The sequence below is a fragment of the Penicillium longicatenatum genome (assembly GCF_028827895.1).
Source record: "Penicillium longicatenatum strain IBT 33135 chromosome Unknown contig_7_segment0_segment0, whole genome shotgun sequence".
NCBI lineage: Eukaryota > Fungi > Ascomycota > Eurotiomycetes > Eurotiales > Aspergillaceae > Penicillium > Penicillium longicatenatum.
Genome location: NW_026643124.1, coordinates 2,170,913 through 2,198,357, shown reverse-complemented (window position 1 = coordinate 2,198,357; position 27,445 = coordinate 2,170,913). Strand labels below are relative to the sequence as shown.

General features: G+C 50.2%; 7 protein-coding genes across 7 annotated transcripts; 2 read left to right on the top strand and 5 right to left on the bottom strand.

The window, feature by feature from the left end:
* Positions 1 to 17: 17 nt before the first annotated feature.
* N7484_011082 (putative filament-forming protein (Tpr/p270)) lies at positions 18 to 6,066 on the top strand (the record flags this gene model as incomplete). Its single annotated transcript, XM_057121469.1, has 2 exons — positions 18 to 309; positions 365 to 6,066. The coding sequence occupies 2 exons, from the start codon at positions 18 to 20 to the stop codon at positions 6,064 to 6,066; spliced, it is 5,994 nt and encodes a 1,997-aa protein (XP_056967223.1).
* A 366-nt stretch (positions 6,067 to 6,432) lies between these two features.
* N7484_011081 (transferase hexapeptide domain protein) lies at positions 6,433 to 7,161 on the bottom strand (the record flags this gene model as incomplete). The annotated part of the gene is made up of 1 exon (XM_057121468.1): positions 6,433 to 7,161. One exon carries the CDS (start codon positions 7,159 to 7,161, stop codon positions 6,433 to 6,435), a length of 729 nt encoding a protein of 242 aa, XP_056967222.1.
* A 219-nt stretch (positions 7,162 to 7,380) lies between these two features.
* N7484_011080 (Mg-dependent acid phosphatase) lies at positions 7,381 to 8,090 on the bottom strand (the record flags this gene model as incomplete). Its single annotated transcript, XM_057121467.1, has 2 exons — positions 7,381 to 7,822; positions 7,894 to 8,090. The coding sequence occupies 2 exons, from the start codon at positions 8,088 to 8,090 to the stop codon at positions 7,381 to 7,383; spliced, it is 639 nt and encodes a 212-aa protein (XP_056967221.1).
* A 535-nt stretch (positions 8,091 to 8,625) lies between these two features.
* N7484_011079 (uncharacterized protein) lies at positions 8,626 to 13,090 on the bottom strand (the record flags this gene model as incomplete). Its single annotated transcript, XM_057121466.1, has 10 exons — positions 8,626 to 9,466; positions 9,534 to 9,975; positions 10,025 to 10,122; positions 10,176 to 10,327; positions 10,377 to 10,617; positions 10,687 to 10,952; positions 10,999 to 11,687; positions 11,737 to 11,918; positions 11,965 to 12,817; positions 12,865 to 13,090. The coding sequence occupies 10 exons, from the start codon at positions 13,088 to 13,090 to the stop codon at positions 8,626 to 8,628; spliced, it is 3,990 nt and encodes a 1,329-aa protein (XP_056967220.1).
* A 482-nt stretch (positions 13,091 to 13,572) lies between these two features.
* N7484_011078 (putative UDP-galactose transporter) lies at positions 13,573 to 15,176 on the bottom strand (the record flags this gene model as incomplete). The annotated part of the gene is made up of 4 exons (XM_057121465.1): positions 13,573 to 13,884; positions 13,950 to 14,924; positions 14,998 to 15,027; positions 15,108 to 15,176. The coding sequence occupies 4 exons, from the start codon at positions 15,174 to 15,176 to the stop codon at positions 13,573 to 13,575; spliced, it is 1,386 nt and encodes a 461-aa protein (XP_056967219.1).
* A 1,196-nt stretch (positions 15,177 to 16,372) lies between these two features.
* On the bottom strand, positions 16,373 to 18,667 carry N7484_011077 (uncharacterized protein; the record flags this gene model as incomplete). The annotated part of the gene is made up of 1 exon (XM_057121464.1): positions 16,373 to 18,667. The coding sequence occupies one exon, from the start codon at positions 18,665 to 18,667 to the stop codon at positions 16,373 to 16,375; it is 2,295 nt and encodes a 764-aa protein (XP_056967218.1).
* Positions 18,668 to 23,937: 5,270 nt separating this feature from the next.
* Positions 23,938 to 27,247, top strand: N7484_011076 (F-box/WD repeat-containing protein; the record flags this gene model as incomplete). Its single annotated transcript, XM_057121463.1, has 3 exons — positions 23,938 to 24,360; positions 24,415 to 27,060; positions 27,125 to 27,247. The coding sequence occupies 3 exons, from the start codon at positions 23,938 to 23,940 to the stop codon at positions 27,245 to 27,247; spliced, it is 3,192 nt and encodes a 1,063-aa protein (XP_056967217.1).
* Positions 27,248 to 27,445: the final 198 nt, after the last annotated feature.

Genomic DNA, 27,445 nt, shown 5'->3' with positions numbered 1-27,445 from the left:
TCACACCTCCGCTCACCATGGCGGATACCGCTATTGACATTCCTTATCTATCTTCTCATTTCTCTTTGTCCGAATCGACCCTTTTGTCACTTACTGAGGCTCCGACGGTTGACCTCGTCAACCAGCTTCTTCAATCCATCACGACCAAGGCACATGGATACGATGAACTCAAATCGGACAAACTCAGATTGGAAGTCGAGCTCGAAAATGCAGTGCGCAGCAACGAATCCAAGATCAAGGTCCTGAAAGGCACGGTGGAAAAGGGCCATTCTGAAGTCGAAGAGCTGCGAAAGAAGCTTCACGAATCTGGTAATTATTTGACAGCAATATTCTTGACCATGGACTTTACTCTGATACCCGGCAGAATCTACACGTGGAAAATTGGAGGCCGAGATCTCGACTCTCAAATCTTCCTCCACGTCCAATGAAAGCGAAGTCAGCTCCCTGAAGTCGCGCATTACATCTCTCGAAGAATCAAACCGAGACACTCTTCGCTTGCTAGAGTCTAAATCCGCTGCTCACGATAAACTCGCAGAGGAGTTGTCCGCTCAACACAAGAAAACCATTGAACTACGCCGCGAACTCTCAACCATCGAGCAAAACCTCCAGAACGCCAATTCCGCATCTGCCAGCGCACGATTCCGCGAGCAAAGCATCCAGCAGGAATTGGACCTTACCAAGAAAAACAACGAATGGTTCGAGACCGAATTGAAAACCAAGAATGCTGAACACATCAAGTTCCGCAAGGAAAAGAATGCTCGCATCGCTGAACTCCAACGCGAAAATGAGGAGGCGAATTCTTCCATTGACGCTTTGAGGCGTAGCGAAAACTCCCTGAAGAGCCGGTTGGACGAGACCGAGCAACGGTACGAAGAGTCTTTGTCTAACATCCAGCAGCTGAAGGAGGAAGCTATACAGGCTGCGGAATCTTTCCGTAACGAACTCGACAGTGCCAATCGACTCGCCGAGCTCCAAGGGTCTGCTGCACAGAATGCCAAGCAACGGGCTCAAGAGTGTCAACTGTCCCTGGAGAAGGCCACTGCGGATGCGGCAGAGGAAATTTCTCGCTTGCGAGTAGAGGCCGAGGCCGAACACAATGATAAAGAGGCTGCTGAGCGCCGCGTCGCCGAACTTGAAGTTTCCATCTCTAATCTTGAGTCCGAGGGAGCACGAAACCGCTCCATGAGCCCTGCCCGATCCATCAACGGCATGGCCCCTACGACACCCGTCCGACCAGGTACACCCGGAAGCACATTTTCCCCGAGGACTGGCCGAACCAAGAATGGTCTTTCGGTTACTCAGATGTACACGGAGTATGACAAGATGAGAACACTTCTCGCGACAGAGCAACGAACCAGCCAGGAGTTGCGCTCAACCCTGGACGAGATGGTTCAAGAACTTGAGTCGAGCAAACCTGAGATTGACGAATTGCGCGCAGACCATAGTCGCCTCGAAAATGCCGTGATTGAGATGTCCAACCTGTTGGAATCGTCAGGCAAAGAACGTGACGAAGCAACTAAGGAAGCAAGGAAATGGCAAGGCCAGGTCGAAGGTCTGGTCCGCGAAGGCGACATTCTGCGTCAACAGCTTCGGGATCTGAGTGCGCAAGTCAAGGTTCTTGCCCTCGAGGTGGCGATGGTCAAGCAGGGTGAAGACTACGACCGCGAGGAGCTCGAAAGGATTGCTCGCCAGGAGATTGAAGATTCTTCGGCTGAGCTTAACTCAACTGGTCGCTTTATTAGCCAAAACCTCACCACTTTCAAGGATCTGCACGATCTCCAAGAGCAGAATGTAACTCTCCGCCGTATGCTTCGAGAGCTTGGCGACAAAATGGAGGGAGAGGAAGCTCAGGCCAAGAATGCAACGAGACAACAGGAAGCCGAGGAGCTGAAGGAGCTGCGAGTCCGCGTTCAAACGTACCGTGATGAGGTCGCCAACCTTCTCGCCCAGTCCAAGAGCTACGTTAAGGAGCGTGACACATTCCGCAGCATGCTGATGCACCGGAAACAGACGATTGGCGATACATCTGTATTCTCACAGTCTATGCCGCTCGGTGCCGTTCCTCCGGGTGTCACTGACGGCCAGTCGAAAGATTCGACAGACTACGCCGAACTGCTTCGCAAGGTGCAGGCCCACTTCGACACTTTCCGTGACGAAACCGCAACCGATCACAAAGCTCTACGTCAACAGGTCAATGAACTTTCGCGAAAAAACAGTGAGCTCTTAAGTGAAATCAGCCGATCTAGCAGTCAACTTGCCGCAGCCTCTCAACGGGCTGAGCTCCTTCAAAGCAACTTCACTATGCTCAAGAGTGAAAATAGTGACCTCCACAAGCGATACTCAACTCTATTTGAAAATGCCAACCGTCAGGATCTTCGTACTCAACAAGCAGCTGAGGACTTGGTCGAGGCGAAGGGCCTTGTAGAGAGCCTTCAGAGAGAGAACGCTAATCTCAAGGCGGAGAAGGATCTTTGGAAGAACATTGAGAAGCGATTGGTTGAGGATGCGGAGAACATGCGAAATGAACGTAGTCGACTTGACTCCATGAATGCTAGTTTGCAAACAATGATGAACGAGCGGGAGCATGCTGACAGCGAGACTCGCCGCAGGCTCCAATCTAGTGTGGAGGCTCTCGAATCGGAACTGCAAACAACCAAGCGCAAGTTGAATGAGGAAATGGAAGAGTCGAAGAAGGCTGCCATGCGCCGTGAATATGAACATGAGCAGTGCCAGAAGCGAATTGATGACCTGGTGACTAGTCTTGGTTCTGTCAGGGAAGAGCAAGTTGCCATCAAGACAACCCGTGATCACCTACAGTCCCGTGTCGATGAGCTCACCGTTGAGCTCAAGAGCGCCGAGGAACGCATTCAGGTTATCCAGTCACGCCCGAGCGTTTCTGCCGCTCCTGCTGATGCTCCCACCACCCAAGAAGCAGGAGAGGATGCTAGTGGCCTGACTCGGGAACAAGAACTCGCCATCGAGGTGTCTGAACTCAAGCGTGACCTTGACCTTGCCAAGGCAGAGCTGGCCCATGCCAAGGAACAAGTTGAAGAATATAAGAATATCAGTCAATCAACCGAAGAGCGCATGGAAGCCGAGGCTGAGACCAATGCGATGTACCGTGAGGAGACTGATCGTCTTATTGAAGAGAAGGATAAAAAGATTCAAGATCTGGAGACCCGCATTGAAGAGATTTCTTCGGAGCTCTCTACCACCAATACTGAAATTTCCAAGCTGCGTGACGAGCAAGGTGATGCTACACGTCATCTTGAGGAACAGAAAGCTACGCTGGAATTAGAAATCACTCGCTTGAAGGACGACAACGAACGACAGGTCGCTGCTGCCCAGTTCCATCAGGAGGATCTGAAAGCCCAGGCCGAAATCGCTCAGCACGCCCAACAAAACTACGAGACTGAATTGGTCAAGCACGCTGAAGCCGCGAAGAACGTTCAAAATATCCGTGCCGAGGCGAATCAACTAAAACTCGAACTAGTTGAATTGCGAACCCAGTCTGAAACCTACAAGAAGGACTTGAGTCAGAAGGAGGAGAGTTGGTCTGAGCAAAGAGCTCGTTACGAGAACGAGCTCAGTGAGTTGCACAAACGCCGCGAGGAAGTTCTTCACCAGAACTCTGTTTTGCATACCCAGTTGGAGAACATCAGTGCCCAGATCGGCGCTCTCCAACGTGACCGTGCAAACGTCCCCGAGGATGATGAGAATGAAGAGGGTCAGTCAGCTCCCAACCTGGAGGGTCTTCAAGAAGTCATCAAGTTCCTGCGCCGAGAGAAGGAGATCGTGGAAGTGCAGTACCACCTTTCGACACAAGAAGGCAAGAGACTGCGCCAACAGCTCGACTACACCCAATCTCAGCTTGATGAAACGCGACTCAAGTTAGAACAGCAGCGACGCGCTGCAGCTGATTCTGAACACAACACTCTCAACCACAACAAGCTTATGGAGACCCTCAATGAGCTTAATCTTTTCCGCGAAAGCAGCGTGACTCTTCGCAACCAAGTGAAGCAGACTGAAACTGCTCTCTCGGAGAAGACTGCTCAGCTTGATGAGCTTCGCCAGAAGATCCAACCCTTGGAGACTAAGATTCACGAACTGGAAGGAAACTTGGAAGCGAAGGAGGGCGAGATGCAGCTACTCCAGAAAGACCGCGATCATTATCAGCAACGCATCCAGAATATTCTCCAAAAGTACGACCGAGTGGATCCCGCTGAAATGGAGGCTCTCAAAGAGAAACTTAACACCCTGGAGAAAGAAAGAGATGAGGCAGTTTCGGCACGAGACGACTTGCAAACACAAAAGGCAGCCCTCGACGAGCAGCTTCAAAATGCCGAGGCCGACGTGGCGAGCCGTTTACAGGACCAGCGTAACAAGCTTGGAGAGCAGTTCAAGGCTCGGTCGAGGGAGCTCTCTGGGCGTCTCAATGCCAAGCAAGCGGAAGTGAATACAGCTGTGCAAGAGAAGGAGGTTCTTCAGGATGAACTGAGTAAGACCAAGGCAGAACTCGAGAGTGTGAAGGCCAGCCTAAGCAATGCTCCTGCTGCGGCCGCTCCTGTGCCAGCTACCACAACCGAAGCTGTGCAGGAACCTACAACAGTTAACCCAACCCCTGCCTCACAATTCCCCACAACAACAACGGCCGTTGCCGTGCCTGGGGATGAACAAAAGGTCAAGGAGCTGGAAGCGAAGATTCAACGTTTGGAGGCTGCTCTGGTTGAAAAGGATGCCCTCCTTGCAACCAAGGATGTCGACAGTACTAAGCTCAAGGAACGCGTCGAGAAAATGAAAGAGAGCTACACTGCTAAGGTCGCCGAACTTCGTGCTGCTCATGCCCAAGAGCTCCAAAAGCTGTCCTCGAATGGAGAGCAACCGACTCCTGCTACACCTGGGGTTACCACAGAGATGCCCTCGACGCCTTCTAAGGCTGCTTTTGATATCTCAGAGCTCACAGATGGCCAAGTTCGGGAGCTGGTCGCGAAGCATCCAACAATCCGTACCATTGTTAAGAACAACATTATGACCCAGGTCGCCAAGGAAAGAGAAAATTTGAAAGCCCAAGCCCAAGCCCAAGGTCAGGCAACGCCTGCAGTGGATACGGAAGCCTTGGCTGCGGTGGAAACCAAGTTTAATGAGGAAAGAGAAACGTTGAAGAAGAATCATGAGGCGGAACTTGGGGAGAGAGTGAAATCTGCTGTGGAACTGAATGACAAGAAGTATGCCGCCCGCTTGAGTATGAACGAAACTCGATTCAAGTCGGCCCAGGCCAAGATCGAGGTTGTTCAAAAAGCGGCCCAAGAGACCCCTCAAAGACCTGTTGTCGAGGTTTGGGAGTTGGCTAAAACCGCGAAGCCTGCTCCGGCCGCAAAGCCCGCCGGAATCTCATCTCCCGCTCCGCCTGCTTCTCCTGCACCGGCTGCGACTCAAGTGGCGCAGCCTACTCCATCGCCAGCCCCAACTCCAGTGCCGAGTTCAGAGCAACCTGTGGCCAATAATCAACCGGTCGCTGCTGAACAACCAGCTGCTCCACAGCCACAAGAGGTCAAGCCGGAGGGTGAACAAAACACTACACCCGTCAATCCTTTCGGTCAAATGCAACAGAATGATCAGTCCAAGCAACCCGCTTCTCTACCTACTAAGCCACCGGCTAACACCCCACCTGGAATGCTTCGGGCCCTCCAGTCAGGCTTGCCAGTTGTACGAGGTGGTCGCGGGGGCGGTCGTGGTGGCCAGCAAAATACTTTTGGCCATGGCCAGCAGCAAGGTGACCAGCAACAACAGGGTCAGGGCCAGAACCAGGCTCAGCGCGGTACTGGCCTCCCGCGAGGTCGCGGAGGTCGCGGTGGACAAGGTCGTGGTGGACATACCGCTGCTGCGCAAGCGCCAAATCAAGGACAGTCAGGTGCAGCGACTCGCGGAGGCTTGAATATTCAGGCCCGCCAATTCATTCCCCAGGGAAATAAGCGGAACCGAGACGACGCTGCGGATTCTCCCACTGATGCTAGTGGTGGTAAGCGCATGCGAGGTGGTGGCCAGTCTCGTGGAGGCTCATCTTAGTTTTTATATCTTCTTTCTTTGTATCTAGTAGTTCATGTATGATGGCGTTTTTGAGATTTTAATGTTATGCAATCATCTTTATGATGAATTATCTTTGCTCATCCTTTTGATCTACATTATACCATCTCGACGCTGAACAGAATCGCGATGGACTGGACAGAACTATCTTCATAGTCAGGATGCCTAATACTGTCAAAAAATGCTTGAGCCTTGACCTTAAGCCAAGACCGGGTATAAACTAACATACACTATTAACAATAATCGAGGCCATATCAAGGGTATCTCGCCTCCACGCTCTCTCAACCTCTAATCAGGTCAAAACATCCCAATACACCATCCAATTAACCTCCAAATCCCTCAATCAACTCATCTCTTCTTCGCCCCAGCAGGAATAATCATCCTCCCAAGAACCTCCCGTTCCTTCTGAAGCACCATCAACCTCGCATCCTCAATAACCCTCCCCTCAGGCGCAGCACCAGGAACGGGCGACCCCGTAACCTTCGCCGCAATAACAACAGCTGGACCAGGCATCTTCGCCTCCCTAGCCCTCCTCCTCCTCTGTCCAATCCCATTTCCCCAAACAACCGTCCACTCAGGCACGGAACTACCCTCAGGAACCTGCACCCCAGAACAAATCTTCGTATGCGAACCTATCTCGGCATGCCGGTTTATTATGGCCAGTGCTTCAATGCAGGCGGAGGAGTGGATGTGGGCTCCAGGTCGGATCGTAGATTGCGGCCCTATTGTTACGAAGTAGGAAACGCGTATTGTGGAATCTTGGTCATGTTGGTGTTCGTCTGTTGAAGTGGGTGTTGTGGGGGTAGATGGTCGTGAGCGTGATGTAGAAGCAGGTTGCGTGCCGATTACGGCTTTTTCGCTGATTATGCATCCATCGCCGATTATAATGGGCCCATCGTAGCTGTAGAAGCGGGCGCGTGGGTGGATTACGGTGTTTGCGCCGATGGTTATGAGGTGTTTGCCCTGGAAGACGGCTGTGTCGGCGATTGTGGTCGTGGGGTCGGCTTTGACGGGGGCTTTGGGGGGTCCTGTTGGTGCGGAGCGGTGTTGTGCTGGAGGTGGTTTGAGGGTGGCCATGTTGTTGATGTTGTGTAGGTGAAGTGTTGTGGAGAAGTCAAGATGTTTCGGGGATTGCGGAGTTTGGACTGCCATGCAACACCAGACCTACTGCATACTTGATCACATTTCAGTAAGAAATCAATTCTAGAGCTTATTTGATCATGATGAGTGCTAACTTCCTCGGGTATCTATTCTATTCTATTCTATCTCTAAAAAGCAAAACGCCCAACTCTCATCCTACTCCTCATCCACCTTCTTGATCCCATTCCTCTTCCTCCATAACCAAACCCCCCGATCAACCTCCTCCCTCGTCATCCCATCCCTAACCAAACAGAACGTAACCCCCAACTCTGTCTCCACATTCCGATTTCTAGCCTCATCATCAAAGAATAACATCTCCTCATACTCAAGCCCACTCGCCTGCTGAATACGCGAAAAATGCTGCGTTTTGTTCGCCGGGAAGATCTGAATGTAATCAAAGTATTCCAGTGCGCGTGTCGTTTTCGTGTTTGCCCCGGGGTTGTCTGAAAATGTCGGGATAACGTGTAGTGCTTTGAGGAGGTCACGGGCTAGATCGGGGGTATGGGTTCGTGAGGCCAAGGCCATGGGGATAGAGCGGCTTTTGCAGGCGTAAATAATGGAGGATACGGCTGGGTAGAAGGCGAAAGATTCTCCCCATCTGGTGAAAGGGTGTTAGATTAGTACGGAATGATGGGGGAATTGGGGTAAGGGTAAGAGGGTTGCTCGTACCGGTCAACGATACGTGAGTTATTGTCTCGCGCCTTTACGGGTGCACTGACGTGCGTATCGACCCAGAATGGCCACAGTGTGTAGTCCAGGTCGAATGCGATCAGTTTAGGGAGGGGGAGGCCGTCTGTGAATGTTGCGGGGGCCACGGAGGTTTCCTCGCGCGGTTGGGTGTTTTGGCGTTTTCCTGCTCGGACCATGATGGATATGTAAAGAATGCGAATGTGAACACCTCGAAAGGAGAGAATGTGACAATGAGTGTGTCTGTCGAATTCAATGCGAACCTTGAAATCTGAAAATCGCGGGGAGCGGACCTTGCACGTGCCGTCTTGATAATCAACGTTCAACGTCATAGGGTCTTCAAACATGCAAACTATATGTAGAACTCAATACGCTACCCGCAGTGACATTCACAGGCTGTTGATTGTTGATGCGCAAGGCTGCCAACGAGGAGGATTCATTGTACATTATCATTGACATCTCTATATTGTTGTACCAGAGGACAGCTTGGGAATTCAAAAGTTGATAGTATACGCTCAAGTAATCAATATCAGTATGGTTCATAGGGGGTAATAGTCAAAAGGTTTCAAACATAGTAGGTATCCATCTAAGACAAGAATATAAGCAATACTGGTATAATCGTTAGTTCAACAGCATTCAAGTCAGCAAATCACTCCGCCATAATTAATATATGTATCAACCCTTCATCCACGCTAGGAAGCTAATATATCATGATTAATAAAAGTTGATAACATCCTTGAACTCTTCAAGCAACAATCGGACCACATCTTCCCATCCAGGAGAGCCCTCGGACTCACTTCGTTGTTCTTCATCACGCTCGTTTGTAGGGGACGCATTGATTGGGCACCACCCAGTTCTCTTCCTGCTCCGCTCATCTATTTCTTCGAGGCTATTTGCCTTTCGTTTGGGTGGAATGTTGGCGGAAAGCTCGGTCAACGGCACAGTTGTGGCAGAACTTTTTATGTTTTCCGGACTGGTGAAGGCTTCGTTATCCGGAGACGAAGCAGGGTCTTCCCATACCACCATCCTGCGATCGTTTTCTAGGGACAGAGGTTGGATATCCCCGATTAAAGTTCCAGTAGTTTCTGCAGTTTCTGGAGAGGGGTCGGCATTTGGTGTTCTGAGGTCGATGCAGGACTTTACCCTTTCTCCAATCTCTGGACCTTCGATTGAGGGAGGCTGTTTGAATCCGGATGTTGTATCTTTGAGGAATTCTGACGGGGATGGGAAATCGCTGAAATCATCATCGCTGGAAGGTATCATTGAGAGGTCTTGGAAGGACTTGTGCTTGCTTGATGTAGGGGTCGCATTTTTGCCCCCTCCAGTCCCGGTGCTGGGCTTCTGCTTGACTTTGTCCTGCCTTCTCAACGGGCTCGAATGATGCCTTTCGGGCAACTTAGCCTTTGCTATGTGGTTGCGATTTTCTTTCTGCGTGTTTTTCCCCGCGCCATTTTTGGCGATGGACGTCGTCAAGGTTAACTGACTCAATCCATCGGCTTTTTGGGTTGCAGGAGCTCGTTTCTTGCCAGCTTTTGGGGGCTTCTCAAGGCCTGTCCTGCAGCATAGATGTTTACAACTAGAGTTGTCAATGCAAGATTATTCCTTCATGAAGAACCACGTACCTTGTTTTGTCTTTGCATTTGTGATTACAGGCCCAATTACCGTTGGCAAGTCGGGCAGGTTCGTCTTCCACCTGCTCCTGTAGCTCCATGTCGGCAACCCACTCGCTGCCTTTCGTTTTCGGAAACACTGGTTTTCGCTTGGGGCTTGGGGTACTGTCATCAATGGATATCCAGCCAATTTCCTCATCTTGGATATTTTCGATAGACGCGAGTTTCTTTGGCCTTTCCTGGCGCAGATCTTCGAACAGAAAGTCATCCAGACCTAGATCGTCACCGTCAAAAGCATCTGTCTTGGACTTTCCTTTCGATGCTCCCTGGAGTTGCTGACATGAATCCTTGTCAAGCCTTGCAAGCTGAACGTTGCTTTCGTTGATTGTCTTAGACTGCCTTGGGAGGTGTGATGAGAGATTGGCCTTCAGCTCGGCTTTTCTTGCTGTTCCAGCTGCACACGGTTAGAAGGCCAGATCTCAAAATTTCCAGGAAATTTTTACCAATATCATCACACATGGCATGACACACGATGTATTGGCTTGAGCTTGTCAGATTGGAAGCGAGGGTGATTTCCAAGCTGTTCTGCAATCTGTTTGCACTGGATGAGTTGTAAGCAACGAACGGAGACGTTCCGAGTCATTCTTTAATCACCTTATCCTACGAAAATCAACCAGTTGACCATCAGATGTTTCTGTTAAGCAGCAAATATAGACTGGTCGACGCTGAAAGTAAGTTGGAGTCTTCTCATTCATGAACGCCACTTCCAACTTGAAACGGATATTGACAGAGCCATTCTTCACGTCCTTAACAGTTGTCAGCAAAACTTCGGACTTGTAGTAGTCCGGAACAAACCTTGCCAATCATTTTCACATCAATGCGCAACTTAGGAAACTCCTTCAATCGAGAAAGCAACTTTGAGCCGAATGGAGGGTTCCTGCTGAGTGTCATCTCAATCTCATGAGCTTCCACGTACTCAAGCTCTTCGATGCCTGTAATCCCAGCAGCAGCCAATTTTCGGACGGCTACTACTCCAATCTGCTCAATCTGCTTCATTTGAAGTGGCGACTGGTCCCAGATCTTTGCACCAAAGCTTCTGGCTAAGTCCAGTGCATTCAGAATGGACACAGAGTCCTGGCGTGTGATCATACAGTCGATTACACACCGGATTAGTCTGTTCACATGTGCGAAAACAAGATTTTTGTCTTGCTGGAGAGAAAACTTGAGTTTCTGGAATTGATCTCCACAGGGGAACTCGATTGCACCTAGTTCAGACTGGAGAAGAAGGGAGATTTTGTGAGCAGGGAGAGCTAGATCGACCTTGATTGGGTATCGAATTTCGTGGTCGCGATTGATCTCCTTGTATAGCGACTTTTCGCCTGCCTTGAAACGGATGTCTCGAAACTCTTCAGCTTGAACAATCACATCGAGCTATATACGTTAGAGTTGAGTGGTCATTAAGCATGATATAACTTACGATTTGCGACAATGTTGCCTTCTCCGTCAAGCTCAGCAAGATCTTCATCGTTTCAAACCGAATATAATAACGAGCCATGGCATCACCATATTGGGTCGAACGCAATTTTTCGGTTTCGACAAGACCACATTCCTGAAGAAGACTGATGTCTTTCTCACAGATCTGCCGAAGCAACTCGTCTTCGTCTTCCTGACTGGCTCCTTCCTTGAGCTTATAGTGAGTCGGGTTGCGGCGAAGTCTCACGAAGAGAAAAGTTCCAGCAAGCCACTTTGTAGCTGTTTCGACGTCAGTGACATTCCCTAGTCCAATCTCGGCATTGAGATGATCTATCAGGTTAAGATGCAAGCAACTTTCAATACTTTCGGTTCCTGAAACCAGTTTTTCGTAGTGTGGTACGCGCTCTTTTCGGGTGAGTATAACAGCCACGGCGCTGTCGTCGAATTGCGGTCGACCTGCTCGTCCGAGCATTTGCATCATCTCGAGGTCTGAATACTCTTTACAGCCACCTTCTTGCCAACCGACAGTATTTTTGATGATCACAAGGTGGCAAGGAAGATTCACACCGACGGCAAGGGTTGAAGTGCAACATATGACGTTGATGTGTCCATCAAGGAAACCCTGTTCGACAGCATGTCTGTCGCCCGGACTAAGGCCCGCGTGATGGAATGCGACTCCCGCGGCGACGGTTGCTATATTCTGTTAGGACTGCACTGGAAACTTCAGTACTAAAAGCCATACTATTTAAATCTTCATTGTTGACCTGGATCTGCCTGCCAGGGCCTTTCCAGAGCCTAGAGGGTGGATTCGTCATGTTCCATAGACGAGCAAGTTCCTTCGCCGTTGCAGCGCACGAATTGCGAGTGCAACTGAATATCATGATCGGCTTCTGACAAGAATGCATTCCGATGATATCAGGCAATCTGCAAAAGTCAGCATCTGGGATTGATTGAACCAGTAAAGGCATACTTGGAAGCGCAAATCTTGTCAAAAGCAAAGTCGTTCACCGTGGACTGGTACCCATAAACAACCTTCTGCAACTTAACCGGCCGAAATTCTTCACCAAAATTCTCTCGATGAGCCGGCAGATGCTGGTTAGTAGCATCCTTCCCCAACCAAGTGGCAATATCCTCCGAATTCGGAATTGTCGCGCTAAGAGCAACAAAGCGAACATTCGAACCGATGTTCTTCATCCGTGAGACAACCGCTTCAAGTGTCGCGCCTCGGGACTCCTTTAGAAAGTGCACCTCATCCAGCAGGAAAAGCTTCACCAGCTGCAGCAGCTTCATATGGTCCTGCCACTTCCGGGTCATAGAGTCCCACTTCTCCGGGGTGGTGATAATGATTTCGCTATTCTGCACACTCCGCAACTGCGTATAATCCGTGTCCCCGGTCAACTCCGCACATTTGAGATTCAAAGCTGCAAACTTGGCTTCCCAGTCACGGAGTCGCTCTGTACATAGCGATTTGGTCGGGGCTTGATAGACGACTTTGAACCGCTCATCCTTAAGCACGTTAAGAAGTCTGCAAATAGCCAGTTCCATAATCACTGTCTTTCCACTTCCTGTGGGTGAAGAAAGGACCAGATTAGAATCAGAATTGTACGCTGGGTCGAAGCATCTGCTCTGCACAGCATTGAATAACGGGAATGGAAATAAGTCTCGATATCTGTCGGGTAGTGTATCTTTGGAGACCAGCACGATGCCTCGTACGGATATAGGGATATTTTCAAAGTGTGAGATTGCAGTGTTTTGTGGAATATCTCTTCGGGTTATCGGGGATGATACTTCAACGGCACTAGATTGAGCAAGCAACTCGAGGTCTTCATCCTCAGTAGAGTAATATTTCAATCGGGTTTGGGTTACTGACCAAATGCATCTAATTGATCCTCGTCATCACGGACGGATGACACAGGTTCCGAAGTCATCGGGAAATGGGCAGAGAATGAACTTGTTTCTCGTGGTCGCTGAGAGCCATCAATGAGTTTCTGATCTATGGTACCAGTCGTCTTGTGGGAGCCAGTGAATCTGTTATCAATGCGTCGCCGCTTTGGAGAAGTTTGAGAAGGACCCGGAGAGAATGGAAATCGCCGCATGGTGAATATATCTAGACTGAGAATCGGACAAAAAATGATGGATGATGAAAGAAGGACAAGTTTGATGAGAATTATTGCACGTGGGAGTCCCGTGCCTTGGCCATCGATACCAGCTCATATCTAGAGGTACAGTCAGCACGTATCCCATAGTTCATGGATACACTGAGCAGACTCTATACGTTCAGACTAATATAGCTACCTAAAGTCGGCCAGTGACAAGACACGTGTAGGTATCCTTGGAGGTGACTTGGGCATATCAAATTTCTCATTTCTTCGTATATATGCAAATTTGACCAGAACATTCTCGAATAGCGAATAGCGCTCACGCTCGCAAGTAAACCGCCTCACGCGAGGACGGGATGTTACAAAAGGCCGGCAATTCAGGTCACAGACCGAACTGCATCTATCAGGTATCCAAAACCATCATATCCGTAAAAGGCAGAACCAGAGCAAAGGCAGAGATTTAACATAGTGCCTGGCAACTACTCCTTCGTGAATTGAGAGCTTGTGCTCACATTTCGACTGGAGCCCACCCGAGCGTGACCCGGGTTTGGGGAGGTGGGTCGTGACGAGGACATGCCATCGGACAAGAAGGGGGTGGAAGGTAATTTGATAGAGAAGTCGTTGGGAGAGTTGGAGATGGGAGAGTCATCGTTGAGGCTGCCACCTTTTTCGTAGTTGTCTACGCGGATTGGAGGTGGGCGAGCAACGCCAATCTTAGCCGCAGCAGGGTTGAAGCTGGGGTTGCCGTAGTAGTGAGTGGCCACCAAGACTAAAGCGGAGCCAAGGAGGAACTAGAAAATGTTAGCTTCTGCGGATCTTTCAGATGTAATGGACATCACTGTGAAAGAAAACATACCGTGGGCGTAAGTTCGAATTCGAAAAGCCAGACGCTTCCAATGATGCTCAAGATGGTAGTTGTGGTAGTCGCTACGCAGCTTGGGTCTCTCTGGGCATGACGGAGCATGAAGGTAGACAGAATACCGCCCAAGGCTTGAAGAGCGATAGTTGACCACACTGCCCAGTTATAACCCTGGAAGAAACCGCCATTGGAAACGCTTTCGCCGTCTCGGAAACCGACACCAATGAAGATGGCGGGAAAGACAGAGTAAATTGCCAATTGCACATTGCGCACCCACATCGAAGTATGGTTCGAGCTATCACGAAGCACCTTCTCGAAGAAGACACCGCCGCAGCCCGAAGCCAAAGCAGCACCAATAATCGCGAAAAGACCAATTGTCGCATTGAAATGGGGATCGGCAGTCTGGATATCCTCTTCAATACCTTCGTAGGTAGCGGAGCGTTTGTGCATCTTTCCTGCGGGGCCTTTCACGGATTTCCACTCCTCCAGGGATCGGGGAAAGTGAAGCGACGCACTCTCGTCGTGGATGGACATCTGCTCAGAATTGGCATCTGGCATCTGAACCAAAGCCACGCCCACCACCAACAAGAGTAGCAGACCCAGCTTGCGAGCGGGAATACTCCGACGAAGAACGACTAGTCCAAAGATCGCAGTTGTCAGGAAATGCACCTGAAACGTGACCTGGAACGTCGCTGCCCGCATGTTGGAAAGCGCAATGTATTGGAGGGTGTTGGAGAGAACACCGAGGGCGGCGGGGATAGCCAATTTCCAACTGTCCCCGGAGAAAACAGTGCTGGTGAGGGAGAAGAAGAGGGAGGTGGCAGGCATAGAGGGTGGTGCGGTCTTGGACACGTCATAGAGGGCCATTGTGAGGGAAATCGCCAATTTGACCACTTCATTCAAGAAGACAGCAGTGGAGGTGAGGTAGCGCTTGCCACCAGCTGGGGTCATGACTCGAGAATAATGGGATAGCTATTCGTGAAAAAAGGGCTATCTGTAAGTTCGTGTACATTTCGGTGGATTATACGAGCGCGTCGAGACTCACCAACACGAATGCTGTGGACTGTGCCGCTAGCTAATGAAAACAAACATAGAGCAAGTCAGTAATCGATCTAGACAGAGATGTCCATACTATGCATGACGGAATTTTCATACCAAAAGCCACGGCACATTGTGCGAGGTTTGCCGCAGCCACGACGGCTGGCGTTGTGTGCGGTCACTCATGTTCAAAATGTGTGGGAATCACTCGCCCCTGATTTCTCCGCAGGTAAACACGGAAACAAAACAACCGTGTCAGGAGCGAGAGAGAGCGCGAGGCAACAATGGGAGGGTAGATGATACAGGGAGCGACAAGAAGATCGGAGTTCGAAGTCTCGAAATTTCCCAGAATTGCTCTGGGGCTAAGGCAGGGGAGGCCCGGCGATCTTCGTCACTGGGGGCCAGCGGCAGGGCTTCGGCTGACGATCACGGCGGAGCTCCGTGCGACGTGGCTGGGGCTAAGATTGTGCTTGATACTCTGTACTCCGTACTCTAAGACCAAAGTACAGGAGTACCGGAACAGACGAAAAGGAGCTTAGGTCTTGCGTTCACACAGAATCCGGGGAAGTTTCGTGTTTAAAGTGATCCGGTAAATCGGCGGTGTCAGGTGGATCACGGAGGACGAGTCATGGGTCCAGACTCTTTGGGCATCGAGAGAACCCCCAGTTCCAAGGTTGTAAAGCTTTTCTACGTTTTCCACAAATCAGATATTCGCAGATGTTCGATCCTTGGGCTAAAGGAATTAGGCTCGGGAATCGCATGTTAAATCTATCGCCTGACGTCAAGGTCTACCTTCAAACACCCGGGAGCCCACTATTTGGTCATGGCACTCGCCTCATCTCCAACTTCCCCACGGATGTTGTAAGATGAGGCGATATCATTTCCACTCTGGGCTGGTTTACGATCGATTGCGTGTCCGATCCGTCGGTTCTAGCCACCCAGCCACGCTGAATTTGGGCTTGGCTTCTGACGCACGTCAGCCACGCCGATTAAGCTACGTAAATAGTGTGAACTGATCTGCATGGATAATTAAGATAACTTGTTTATGGGAATTAAGTAACTGAGCAAGATGCCAAATCTGGTTTAATTGTTTTGAAGACGCGATGGTCTTTATAATGCAAATTGATAAACAAAAACATAGGGAGGGGTATATGGGGCCCACGGACGGGTAGTAAATAGTCAAGGAGATAGGATCAAATGAAGGTTTCGTAACACAAAATGCCTCACAGGCGGCCAAAGCAAAGTCAACTCCAAAATGCAGATGATGGGTAAAGAATGATGTGATCCAAGTCGGACCAATAAGAGAATTAACGTTGGTAGTACACGGAGGGAGGGAGGGCGTAGAAGATATGATGGATCGAATCGAAAGGGCCGCGCGACTTTCAATGCACCGCAGCGACGCTATTACGGTCGTGATTCCAATCAAAATCGAAGGACCAAAGCGGAAGATCGTGCTTCGGCTGTGGCTCGCCGCCGTTCAGCATGATAGCTTCGCTGCTATCGGTACGGCGCCGGGTATGCTGCTTCTGATCCTCAGGGATGGCTGGTGGAGGCCCACGGGGGTGAGGCTTGGGAGAAGGAAGTGGCGAGAAGCGGTGAATAGGGAGTGTCGGGGTGAGCGGTGAAGCACCAGCGGTGGAGGGGGATGGAAGGGACTCCGAGTAGCTAGTGCTGGCGATCGAATTACCAGTCTTCTGTTCATTATCAGAACTCGAACTCTGCGAGGGAGAACCGTCCTTGTCCATGTGAGAGGCACCTTGATCAGACCGTGTGGGAAACGGCGGGAAGGCAGCGCTGAGGCGCAGGAAAGAGGTGTCAGATCCACAGAATGAATCCCGTGAAGGGACCGACAACACTGAATTACGATCGGGTTCGTTGGAGTAGTTGAAGATGCTGGGTGTGACCTTTCCCTTGCGCAGGCGCATCGCTTCCAACAAGTCCTGCTCTTGTCGTGTCACGGCAATTACTCGGCTTCGGCGGTTCATCTCCTTCAATTCCCGAGGTGTGCGCATAGGCGGTTGCGGCAGCTGGTCCAGGAGATCTGGCTCGGCGATTACGGGGATACCGCTCGACCGTCGGGACTGGTTGGTTCGTCGGGTAGTTGTGGATAACTTGCCAGTAGATGCCTTCCCAGAGGAAGACATGGAGGTTTGGTGGACATGCTTGCGCGTTGACTGGTTCCGTTGGTTTTGGTGAGAGCCGCGGCTGCTGGTGGATGGTGCGCGATCAACCTTTCTCAGCATTTGACCAGTAGCCGCTTGAGCGGCCTGGGCTGTGTAGATTTCCGGCTCATACTCCCCATAAGTGCCCACACTATCACGTAATAGTTTATGGGTGCGACCATCCGTCGGAGTCTCAGTTTCCTCCTCGGTCTCGTCATCCGATGAAGAGAGGCAAAGAATGCTGGTATTCTGCAAGTCTTTATTCTTCAAAGTGCTCTTGCTGCTCTTCTTGGTGATAGCGCTCTTCGCACCCTGCGAATTACTCCGGTCCTTCTGATGCCGAATCTGAGCTGGAGGATTGACGATCTGAGAATGAGCCGGCTCGGATTTGGGAGACAGATACCCCGACCTGTCCCTTACTTGGGTCCTAGGTGGACTCTGGGCGCGGCGTGTGTTGGTACTGGCTTCCGAAGGTCGGCGCTGATCCGGCTGCAACTGCTCCCGGCTAGCAGTATAAACACTAGAGCGACTAAACAGTGATCGCCTGCCTGCATATCGGTCCAGAGCCAGATCAATCTCGCTCGTCCCCACGGTGCGCTCCAATGGCTGGTCATACCACTCGCTTTTCGATGATTCCGGGATTGACAGCAAATCGGAACGGTCCACGTGCTGCTTTGGTACCTCGTGGTGAGCCACAGAGCCACGAGGGGGTAGTGGATCTCCAAATCGTCGAGAGGCGGAGTTGCTGCTCTTGCTGGTCTCTCGATCAAGTCCTCGGTCAAGTCCTCGATCAAGTCGGTTGGAGGGGTAATCGGAGACCACCGTCGAGACCGGAGACGGGGAGTTGGTCATACGTTGAGGAGACAAAAGGGGCGGGGCTGGATTCCTGGGTTTCGGAAATAAGATGGACAAATCAATGCGAGGTGGGCGTAGCTTTCGCTTGGATTCCTTTGGAGAACTCCGATTTTGCTTATATGTCACATGGGGATCCAAACCCAGCTCATTTTGGATGCGGGGCTGTAAGCCTTTCGGGCTCTCTGGTCTCGATTTTGACTCTTGGGATCTGAAGTAGGAGAACAGAGTAGACGAGGAGCCCGATTGGTGAACTCTCTTTGACGGCTTCGGGAGGGGCGGAACCGGATCCTGAGAAAGATATTCATGGCCAAGCAAAGGGGATGAAGCTCGCACCCGAAGATTCTGAGGTGGAACCATCATGTCGCCTGATTTGGAGGTCGGGAAGGGCACAAATCCAGTGTTTTGTTGCTGTTGTCTTGAGGAGCTGTCGGGCGTTCGGAGGCTTGCTCGGCGGGACTTTTGCTGCTTCTGTGGTTTGTCCCACTGGTTCTGGTTGTTGTGGATTGGCAGGTCGGTTCCCAGAATTCGTTGCGCTTTGGAGGTTCTGCGGTCCGAATAGCCGACATTTTCCTGGCTTTCCATCGCTTCGGATCGTAGGAGATTATTCCGGCTGGAGGTTCGAAGCGGTACATGTACCGGGGAGTGTTCGCGGGGGGCCATGATGTAGGAATTTGATTCCTCATAAAAGTGGTGCAGTGGGCCAATGCGACTAGAAATTGTGGAATCTACAGGGGCTGTAGAGTTCAAGTATCTTTTTTTTGTTGGAAGCTACTCCACCTTGTCAGCATATGTTCGGGTATTGACCAGGTACCAGTACCTCCACGAGGCTCCACCACGTACCGTTTGTATTCGCAAACGAATTTGTTGAAAGTCAGGTATATTTCAAAAGAGTGACTGGGGGGTAAAATTTTCAGATAAGGGAAAAAGAAACGAAAGACTGTGGGGGAAGTCTAGTATAAGAAAGGAGAAAGTAAACCTAGAAATCGAATTATTGTAAGAACGGAGTACAAGCAGGTTCTCCAGATCGATTGGTTCAACTATCGACACCTAAAAGGGGCGGATCCACCTGTTTTTTTCTGGAGTCTTTTGGTGGCCCGCATCGACCCAAGTTCTAACGGAGTTAAAGGGGTGGACTTGGTGGAAATAGTCTCCTCACCCACTGTCGTCACTCCTGGTTCACGGTAAAGTGGAGTCGGGCAATCGAGGCAGTGCCAATTGGAACCCCAACACGGTTCTGGTGATTTATGATAATTGATTTGATTTAATTTGATTCTGATCTAGGGAGATGCTTGTGATTTTGATTTGATTTAGGGGGTTGCTCCCTACAGAGAATAGGCTTGAGATGGCTGATTGAGCCCGATGGAGTAAGTATCGACAGGCACTAGCGAGACATTCATCCTCGGTTCCTTTCACACCACAACTGCGGTTCCTCGAGTCCCGTGGAAGTACGGAGTACGATGTACCTAGGAGTGCCCAGCTAGGTTAGTCCATTGCATTGTCCTCCGGAAATTACAGTCATTGATCCTGCGTCATGCACACGGTCCATGGTCATTCCCAGTCAATTTCCTGTAATGAATTCTGATTGAGTCACAGGTCACGTCGAATTAAACAGCCTCACGATCTAGATATGCACCTAAATCACTCGTGTTCGGCCCCTTACATGGGCTGAAGCGCCTCGAACAACCTTAAAACGCTAGACACGTGTACTATAGATAGACTAGGTACCTGCATTCTACACGTCTACGATGTAAGTTGGTGGTACCCACACTATTGGTGGTAATCCCCCGTGGCCAAAGGCCGTGGCAGATGTGGCATGCACTATGCAGCGCCTCGTACGATCCATTGTGTCGTTGACGGGACCTCAGTACTCCACTTGGGCGCCCCGTGCTCTGCAGTTGTAGCGTCGTGCTATTTTGAAACCGGTCTTGTCTTCACAGAGTGGGTTCTCTCAACTCTGGAACCGATGGAGAACATCGGCCGCTATGGCCTTGAGCGACAAACGATTCGCGTCACTCGATCGGTGATGGGCCCAGTTGCCAGCCCGTTCGGGGCCGGGCTTCGATCGCGTAAAGCATCGTAGCCGCCCGAGACTAAGTGGTACCGTGACAAATAATCGTCGTTGGTCAGTTAGGAACTGGCAATGATCGACCCCTTGTTCACTATCACGCCGCGTTTCCATGGATTCCGTCAATGATAGAACTCAAATCCAGCGGCACAGAGTTCACTTCCACGAGGTTAGCACACTTTATGCGGGATGAAATGTGGGAATACATATTGCGTAGGTTGAAAGGTTGTCACACCCCTTAGTCTCCAATTTTGGTTTCATTCTACTTCGTAGACCCTGATGAATTGACAGTCCCGCAGACCCTGATCCGTGATGGTACCGAGGAGTTGGTTGCAGTGTTTTGGGGGATTTCAGGAACAATCTGCCTGTGATCCAGTCGACAGAGACCCTTTTCCTTTCGTGCTCTAGCTCGTGCCACTGTGGCTCGATCTAAGCAAATCACATTTCCCGATCGCGATGAAGATCATCAATCTTGTCCGGACAGCTCCGTTTGCGCTTCAAGAGCGCGTGCCGTGTCTGAAGACCCACCGACCCAAGCTCCGGTGACAGGCCGGGATGAGTTGTTTTGTTTGTTTTTTTCCCTCTTTTTTGTTATTCTAAATACACGCATCCTAGTTGCTCGTCTTGTCATTGGTCCATCATAGACACCTGGGCTAGTTGCATATGCGTACTCCGTAATGGTAGCCATTCCAAATTTATCGCATCTGATTCTGTTCGGGCAAAACCTGCAAAATAGGGGTAAAATTGAATAGGAATTGAACACCCAATACTTCCGTGACATAACATTCGAAGTTCAAATGTATTTTGGCTTTACCCCACGGCAATGTGTCGCGTAGCATTTCCGAGCACTATTGAACCCAAATGAATGGTTTGACAGGCGTGGCGCGCCTTCTTCGCCCACCACGTCCCAATGATCGGACTAGCGCCAAATGGTCTCTCAATAGTGAACCCAGCAGTTTGTGAACAATGAGGCAATAGTCTGTTCCACCTTCCATGGTTCTGACTTCATTCTCCAGTCTGCTAACGATTTCTGGTGGGTTTCGTAGATCATGCGTAAATCATCCGCTAATTGAGGGGCGCAAGCTTTCATGCGGAATTTTTGCCAATATTGTTGCATTCGTTCCAAGGTCGTCTGTTCGGATGGAGCACGGGTTTCCGACGCCATTGAGTTCCGCCGTTAGCGAAACCCGTCGGTGAAAAGGTGGAAAATTCCAGTAGACACTGAAACGATAACGAACGGTTCATTGAGGCTATGTTTTGGCTTATTATTGAGAAAACGATGTGTTTCAAACGCCATGGAACATTTGATGTGTGGGTTTGCATCCACAGTCGCAGATCATCCGCGTTCATACGAGCTCAAAAATGAGGCATTTCGGAGGATCCCGAGCTTGACCACATCCCTGGGTTAGAGAAGAAGAAAAAACGAAGAACAGGGGTCTGGAGTTAGCATACTTCCTTATAATAAACTTGAGCCATGAGCCCTGTAAGGCAGGCCCATAAATTTATACTATTATGCTAGCCCCAGATGTCAGCATCCTAGTCGGTCCGGGGGGTTGCCGCCAGTCTCAAATTAGGCAATGCAAGGACAGAACGAGCCTGAACGTGTACGATAATATGATACAGCAATTGGACTCCCGTGGTCCAAAAATGAATGCATTCCGTATATAAGGCACCCAGAAATGTCCAATTGAAAAAAAAAAAAAAAAAAAAAAAAAAAAAAAAAAAAAAAAAAGAAACATCTCATCCGATCTGCAGCGCAGGTAGTTGGTGTGAGACGTCGAATGGTTCAACAAGTATTTCAGTCGACAATCACTTGATACTAACAATTGGGAGTTTGAGCCCGATTCGAGGGGACATGTGCAAGAATTGATGGTTTCTTTGTTGGCTGCCTCGGGGAACTGGGGTTTTCCTTCCGACGACTTCGAAATGTGGCAAACTACCCTGCAACGAGTTCCGGGTGCAGCTGTATACACAAATATATTGAATGCTGGCATGGGGATTTCACAATGATGGCTCACATAGTTATTTGAAAATGCCTCGAACCGGTAAGAAATCTCATACAAGCCTCCAGGGCTGTCGCCTTCTTAGAATATTGCGCTATTATTTCATGCCGTAGTTATGGCGACCTGGGCTTTCCTCCATAATTATATTATTTTACTTTACATGCGCCCAGGTGTTCAAACTTTGAAAGGTGCTAGTGTTGAGTATACTTTGAATGTTCAATGTTCAACGTTCAATGTCAGGATGAACAGTTGAATTTGGAAGATCAAAGCATGAACACCAACCTACTGTCCCACTTGAGGATCATCGAAGCCACAATACTACATCATGTCAATGACAAACTCGGAACCTTGGAACTTGTAAAAGGGCTTTCCAAAATTTGCAAAATTTGGAAGAATTGGGGGGAAGTAAATTTGAACACGAGGCACCTGGGCAACTTTCGGGAACTACTTGACTAGGGCCATTGATCATGCAGGGCATACGCGTTTCCCGCGTTATTATTCTCCCGGCTGAGAGTGCCCAGGTGGTCAATGGGATCTGTCGTGAAGATCTCCACTTCCAGAGTTATTTAAGAAGAAGATGGGGGAAAAAAAAAAAAAAAAAATTCTAGATCTCACGACGCGGTCAGCTACTAGACGACTTCAGACATATGGAATTGTAGAGATTAAAGTTGTTGAATAAAGAGTTGGTTGGTGGGACTTTGGCCTGTTCCGCCGAAGTATATATATTCTCTAAAGTGTCGGGGCTGGGACCCGGGGGTACCTGCAGGCGACGCATTGGGTACAGACACATGTACTCAAATGCTGCACGATGCTAGTAAGGGATACGGTGGGTACCCCTTTGCCCTTCATGTTTGTTTTGTTTTTCTCTCCGTGCAGATACATATCGATCAGGCCCATCCCTGTTTCTGGGTGGATACTTTAAACAATCATGGAAGAGATCTTGATATGAGATTCCGGGGCCCCACCCAGGGGTCTAGGGATGGCCTTATATTTGCACAGCAGTAAGGTCCATTTGCAGGATAGTCACCTTGGAACCTGGTAAATGCGAGGTCCACGAGCCTGTGACGATGCAGAGTGCTCATGAACGCGACCACACGTGATGCGTGGCGATAAGTTTGGCTGGAACCAAATCTTGATTAGATATGCACTTAGATAATCGTGAAGCCCCCGGCCTCTCCACATCCCTAAACAGGTTTCTATAGTAGTTCAGTCTGCTCCTAGAACCTTTAGATATAGGTTCGATTAAAGAGATAAAATTCCAGTAATAATCCATTCATACAACATATCTTCACCGGAGTTGATAGTGGGAGCTCAGAAATCTAAGAGCTTGGAAGCCGACCGGCGCCACTTAGATAAAGGGTTCCCGAGCCACAGAAAGTGGGAAGTGGCAGGTTTCAAGGTTTTCACACTGCAGTGAAAAACCGGGGGCAACCACGAGGACTCGGTATATTACAGAACGATGCAAAGAAAAAAATCGAATATGAACAGGATAAATTCCCATCATCGTAGATGTATTTTGCCATAATTTTATCTATATTTCTCTTTTACAAACCAAGGTTGAATCAAGCACAGCAAATAGCACGTTGTGGTCCATGACATCGTCCAATCCGGCCCTCGGATTAATTGTTGTTCTCCGCCCCAAACTCCCTTGTCAGCCGCCACTGTTTCTCTCCTCCCCTTCCTTTGATTTTCCTTGCGTCCCCTTTCATCCAACTTTCAAACCTCCCCGCATGACCATGACCACCCGTGAGACCCTTTTCTTTGTGTAGATGGTCTTGCTGGCTTATTGTGTTGGGGCATTTTGCTAGCAACTCTGACCTCGAGTTGCTCGCCTTCATACGCTTCCCCCACCTTCGCCTGTTATGTCTTCCGACTTTCCTACTTCTCACCATACTTCCAATAACACGCCCGAAACAACCGACTCTTTTCTTGTGCCAAAATCATATGTCGCACGTAACCCCGAGTCTCGACTAGTCCCCGCCCGACGACGCGATATGGACGACCACGAAGTTGACGATTTTGGGCAAGGTCCCTCCAACGCCCTTGGGCAGTTCTCTTTCGCGCCAACAACTCGCACAACTGTCGTCACAACAACAACCACTACAACAACCTCGTTCCCACCCCTATCGATCAAGCCTCCACGAGCAGTGAGAGACTTGGATGCCCGACAGTATCCGTTGGCCGCGACGCCAACACCAGCAGTCCTAAAGAACCTCAAATTCAAGATTGGGGACAAGTCGATCGTTTTTAATGAACCAGACGATTCTGCATCGGTAGCCACTGAGGTCAGTATTCCCGTAACTGCTGTGGCGTTGTCAAGATATACTAACTCCGTTCAGCTGAAGGAAAAGAACGATGCCTTGAAAGCTTCCAACGGGTCGATCCGTTCCGTTAACTCATTTACCTCCGAGGATGATACTGCTGCGCGCCGACTAGGCCCGCCGCGGTCCATGACGCGGATGAACCACCCTCACTCCCAGAATCGCCCCGTCTCACCCGTCTCCAACTCCGATCCCCGCCCATTTGTCCTTCCGCGAACGCGTGCAAGCCGAGTCCCTTCTGAACCCGTTGCACGACGTACTCGCCACAGCTCAAACATTCATCTTTCCCCTGCTGGTCTGGCTACTCCAGAGACGGAACTGAACGTTGGAAGCCTTGGAGATGCGGCAGCAGCTTCAAGACCAAGGATTCACAGTGCAAACTTCCCGCGTCGAGAAACCCTGTTGCGCTCGCCTCTGTCGACCGAGACTGGATCGATGAGTACTTTGCAACACTCAAGTTCAAGTTCAACCGAAAATCGGGAACCGCAAGGTCCACTGGCCGACGGAAATCACGCACCTGGATGCGAATCGGCACCCAGCAGCCAGAATGTGTCGTTCGCAGCCGAAACCACCTCGCAGCAACGCCCGGACTTATCGGCTCAGCTTTCAGCCATCGACAATGCAATGGCCCAAGATATGTGTTTGCCAAGCCCCAGCCTGTCACCAGTTACCGCTATGAATGCACTGCACGCCGAGTCTTCTTTTGAATCAGAAGGACCCGATGTCGACACGGATTCAAGTTTAGACCATAATGTTCCACGACACTCCAAGGCAATGCGTCTTCATGATGCAGATTCGAGAGGAATGAACCTTTCCATGGGACCAACGTCGCGATCCCAGCCATCTTTGATGGATATGCCTAAAGTTCTGGATTTTTTCGACTCTGTTCCTGATGAACTGAAGACCTACCTCATGTATCAGTTCCTGCGACGTTGCCCGAAACCAACCTTGCATTTCGTGGCGGATGTGGTCAACCCAACCTTGAAGTGTGACTTCTTGTCATTGCTACCCTTGGAGCTCAGCCTAAATATTGTGAAATATTTTGATGTGCAGACCATGTGTCGCACTGCACAAGTCTCGAAGAAATGGCGTCACATCGTCAATTCCGATGAGAAGACCTGGAAAGAGCTTCTTGACCAGGATGGATATGTTCTCTCCGAGGGAGAGCTGGAGCGAGCCATCAGAGAAGGTTGGGGCTGGCAGTGCAGTAGCCCCGATGACTGGGAAAGAGATCTGAGCACCACAGTGGTCAGAAAGGAGCACGAACTGTCTCCTGTCGCCTCTTCCTCTGCCACCACTGACAGGGCTCCACTTTCGGCTCTGCCGCTCAACAGACGTCCCAAGCGGAAGGCAAACACACGTGCTTCAAGTCGGAAGCTTGCGAAACGTAAGATCTCATCCAGTGGAACAGATTACTTCGAACCAGACTGGAAGAAAGACATTGCGGCATCAGAGGCCCCGTACGCTGCGGCCAATACTGCCGCTGCTGCTGTGCCCTATCCAGAAGTCGGTCTTCCCTCCCTGCGTGGTCTTTACCTCTATAAGGCTCTTTATCGCAGGCTCCATGCCATTCGACAAGGGTGGATGAAGCCAGAAATCAAGCCGCAGCATATCGCTTTCCGGGCTCACGACCGTCACGTTGTAACTTGTTTGCAGTTTGATTCGGATAAGATCCTGACGGGCAGCGACGACACTAATATCAACGTATATGATACGAAGACCGGCGCCCTCAAGGCCACTCTAGAGGGGCACGATGGTGGTGTCTGGGCTCTTGAGTACCATGGCAATACCTTAGTGTCGGGCTCCACTGATCGCTCCGTGCGCGTCTGGGACATTGAGCGAGCCCGGTGCACCCAAGTGTTTCATGGCCACACGTCCACTGTCCGTTGCCTGCAGATTGTCCTGCCGACTGAGGTCAGCCGTGACGCGAACGGACGTGCCGTAATGATGCCTAAAGTGCCTTTGATAATTACCGGATCTCGTGATTCCAACCTGCGGGTGTGGAAGCTTCCAAAGCCCGGTGACCCGGTATACCTTCCTCACGGCCCCGCCGCGGATGATTATGATTGTCCGTATTTTGTTCGCGTCCTGACTGGTCATACCCATTCGGTTCGTGCGATTGCGGCGCATGGTGACACCTTGGTTAGCGGCAGCTATGACTGCACCGTGCGTGTTTGGAAGATTTCCACCGGACACGTCCAGTTCACTTTGACAGGCCACACACTGAAGGTGTATAGTGTCGTAATGGACCACAAGCGCAATCGCTGCATCAGTGGTGCTATGGACCACATGGTGAAGATTTGGTCGCTCGAGGATGGAGCTCTGCTTTACAATCTCGATGGCCATTCTTCTCTTGTTGGTCTTCTGGCGCTGCAGGGTGATCACCTTGTCTCAGCTGCGGCGGACTCCACGCTGCGAATTTGGGACCCACAGCGTGGCCACTGTAGGAACACACTTAGTGCTCATACGGGTGCCATCACTTGCTTCCAGCACGATGTCCAAAAGGTCATATCTGGATCGGACCGGACTTTGAAGATGTGGGACGTTAGCAACGGCAACTGTATCCGCGACCTCCTCACCGATCTCAGTGGTGTGTGGCAGGTCAAATTCAATGATCGTCGGTGCGTTGCTGCAGTGCAGCGGGATAGTTTGACGTATATCGAGGTGAGTGTCTTTTATTTTTATCTTGAGTGAAGTGGAGAGACCAAAATTAACTTTATTCCTATAGGTCCTTGACTTCGGTGCCGCACGAGACGGTGTTCCCGAGAATAAACTGGGGCAGCGTGTCGTAGTTAATCGTCGTGGCCACGAGATCGCCGCAGGCACTGATTCCGACTCCGATTCCGACTAAACCCACGGTCCTGCATCTCTCATGAAATTTCGAAGAACCAACCTTTGGTCTCCTTCTCATTTTTCTTTACACATTTACACCTACCCCTTTATTCCTTGTTTCCATCTTTCCAGCCCCTTTACTCCATTCACGATACCCCATCTTTATGGCACTCATATCTCTTCACTTGAAAAACCCTTTGCATAGCGTGGTCGGCAT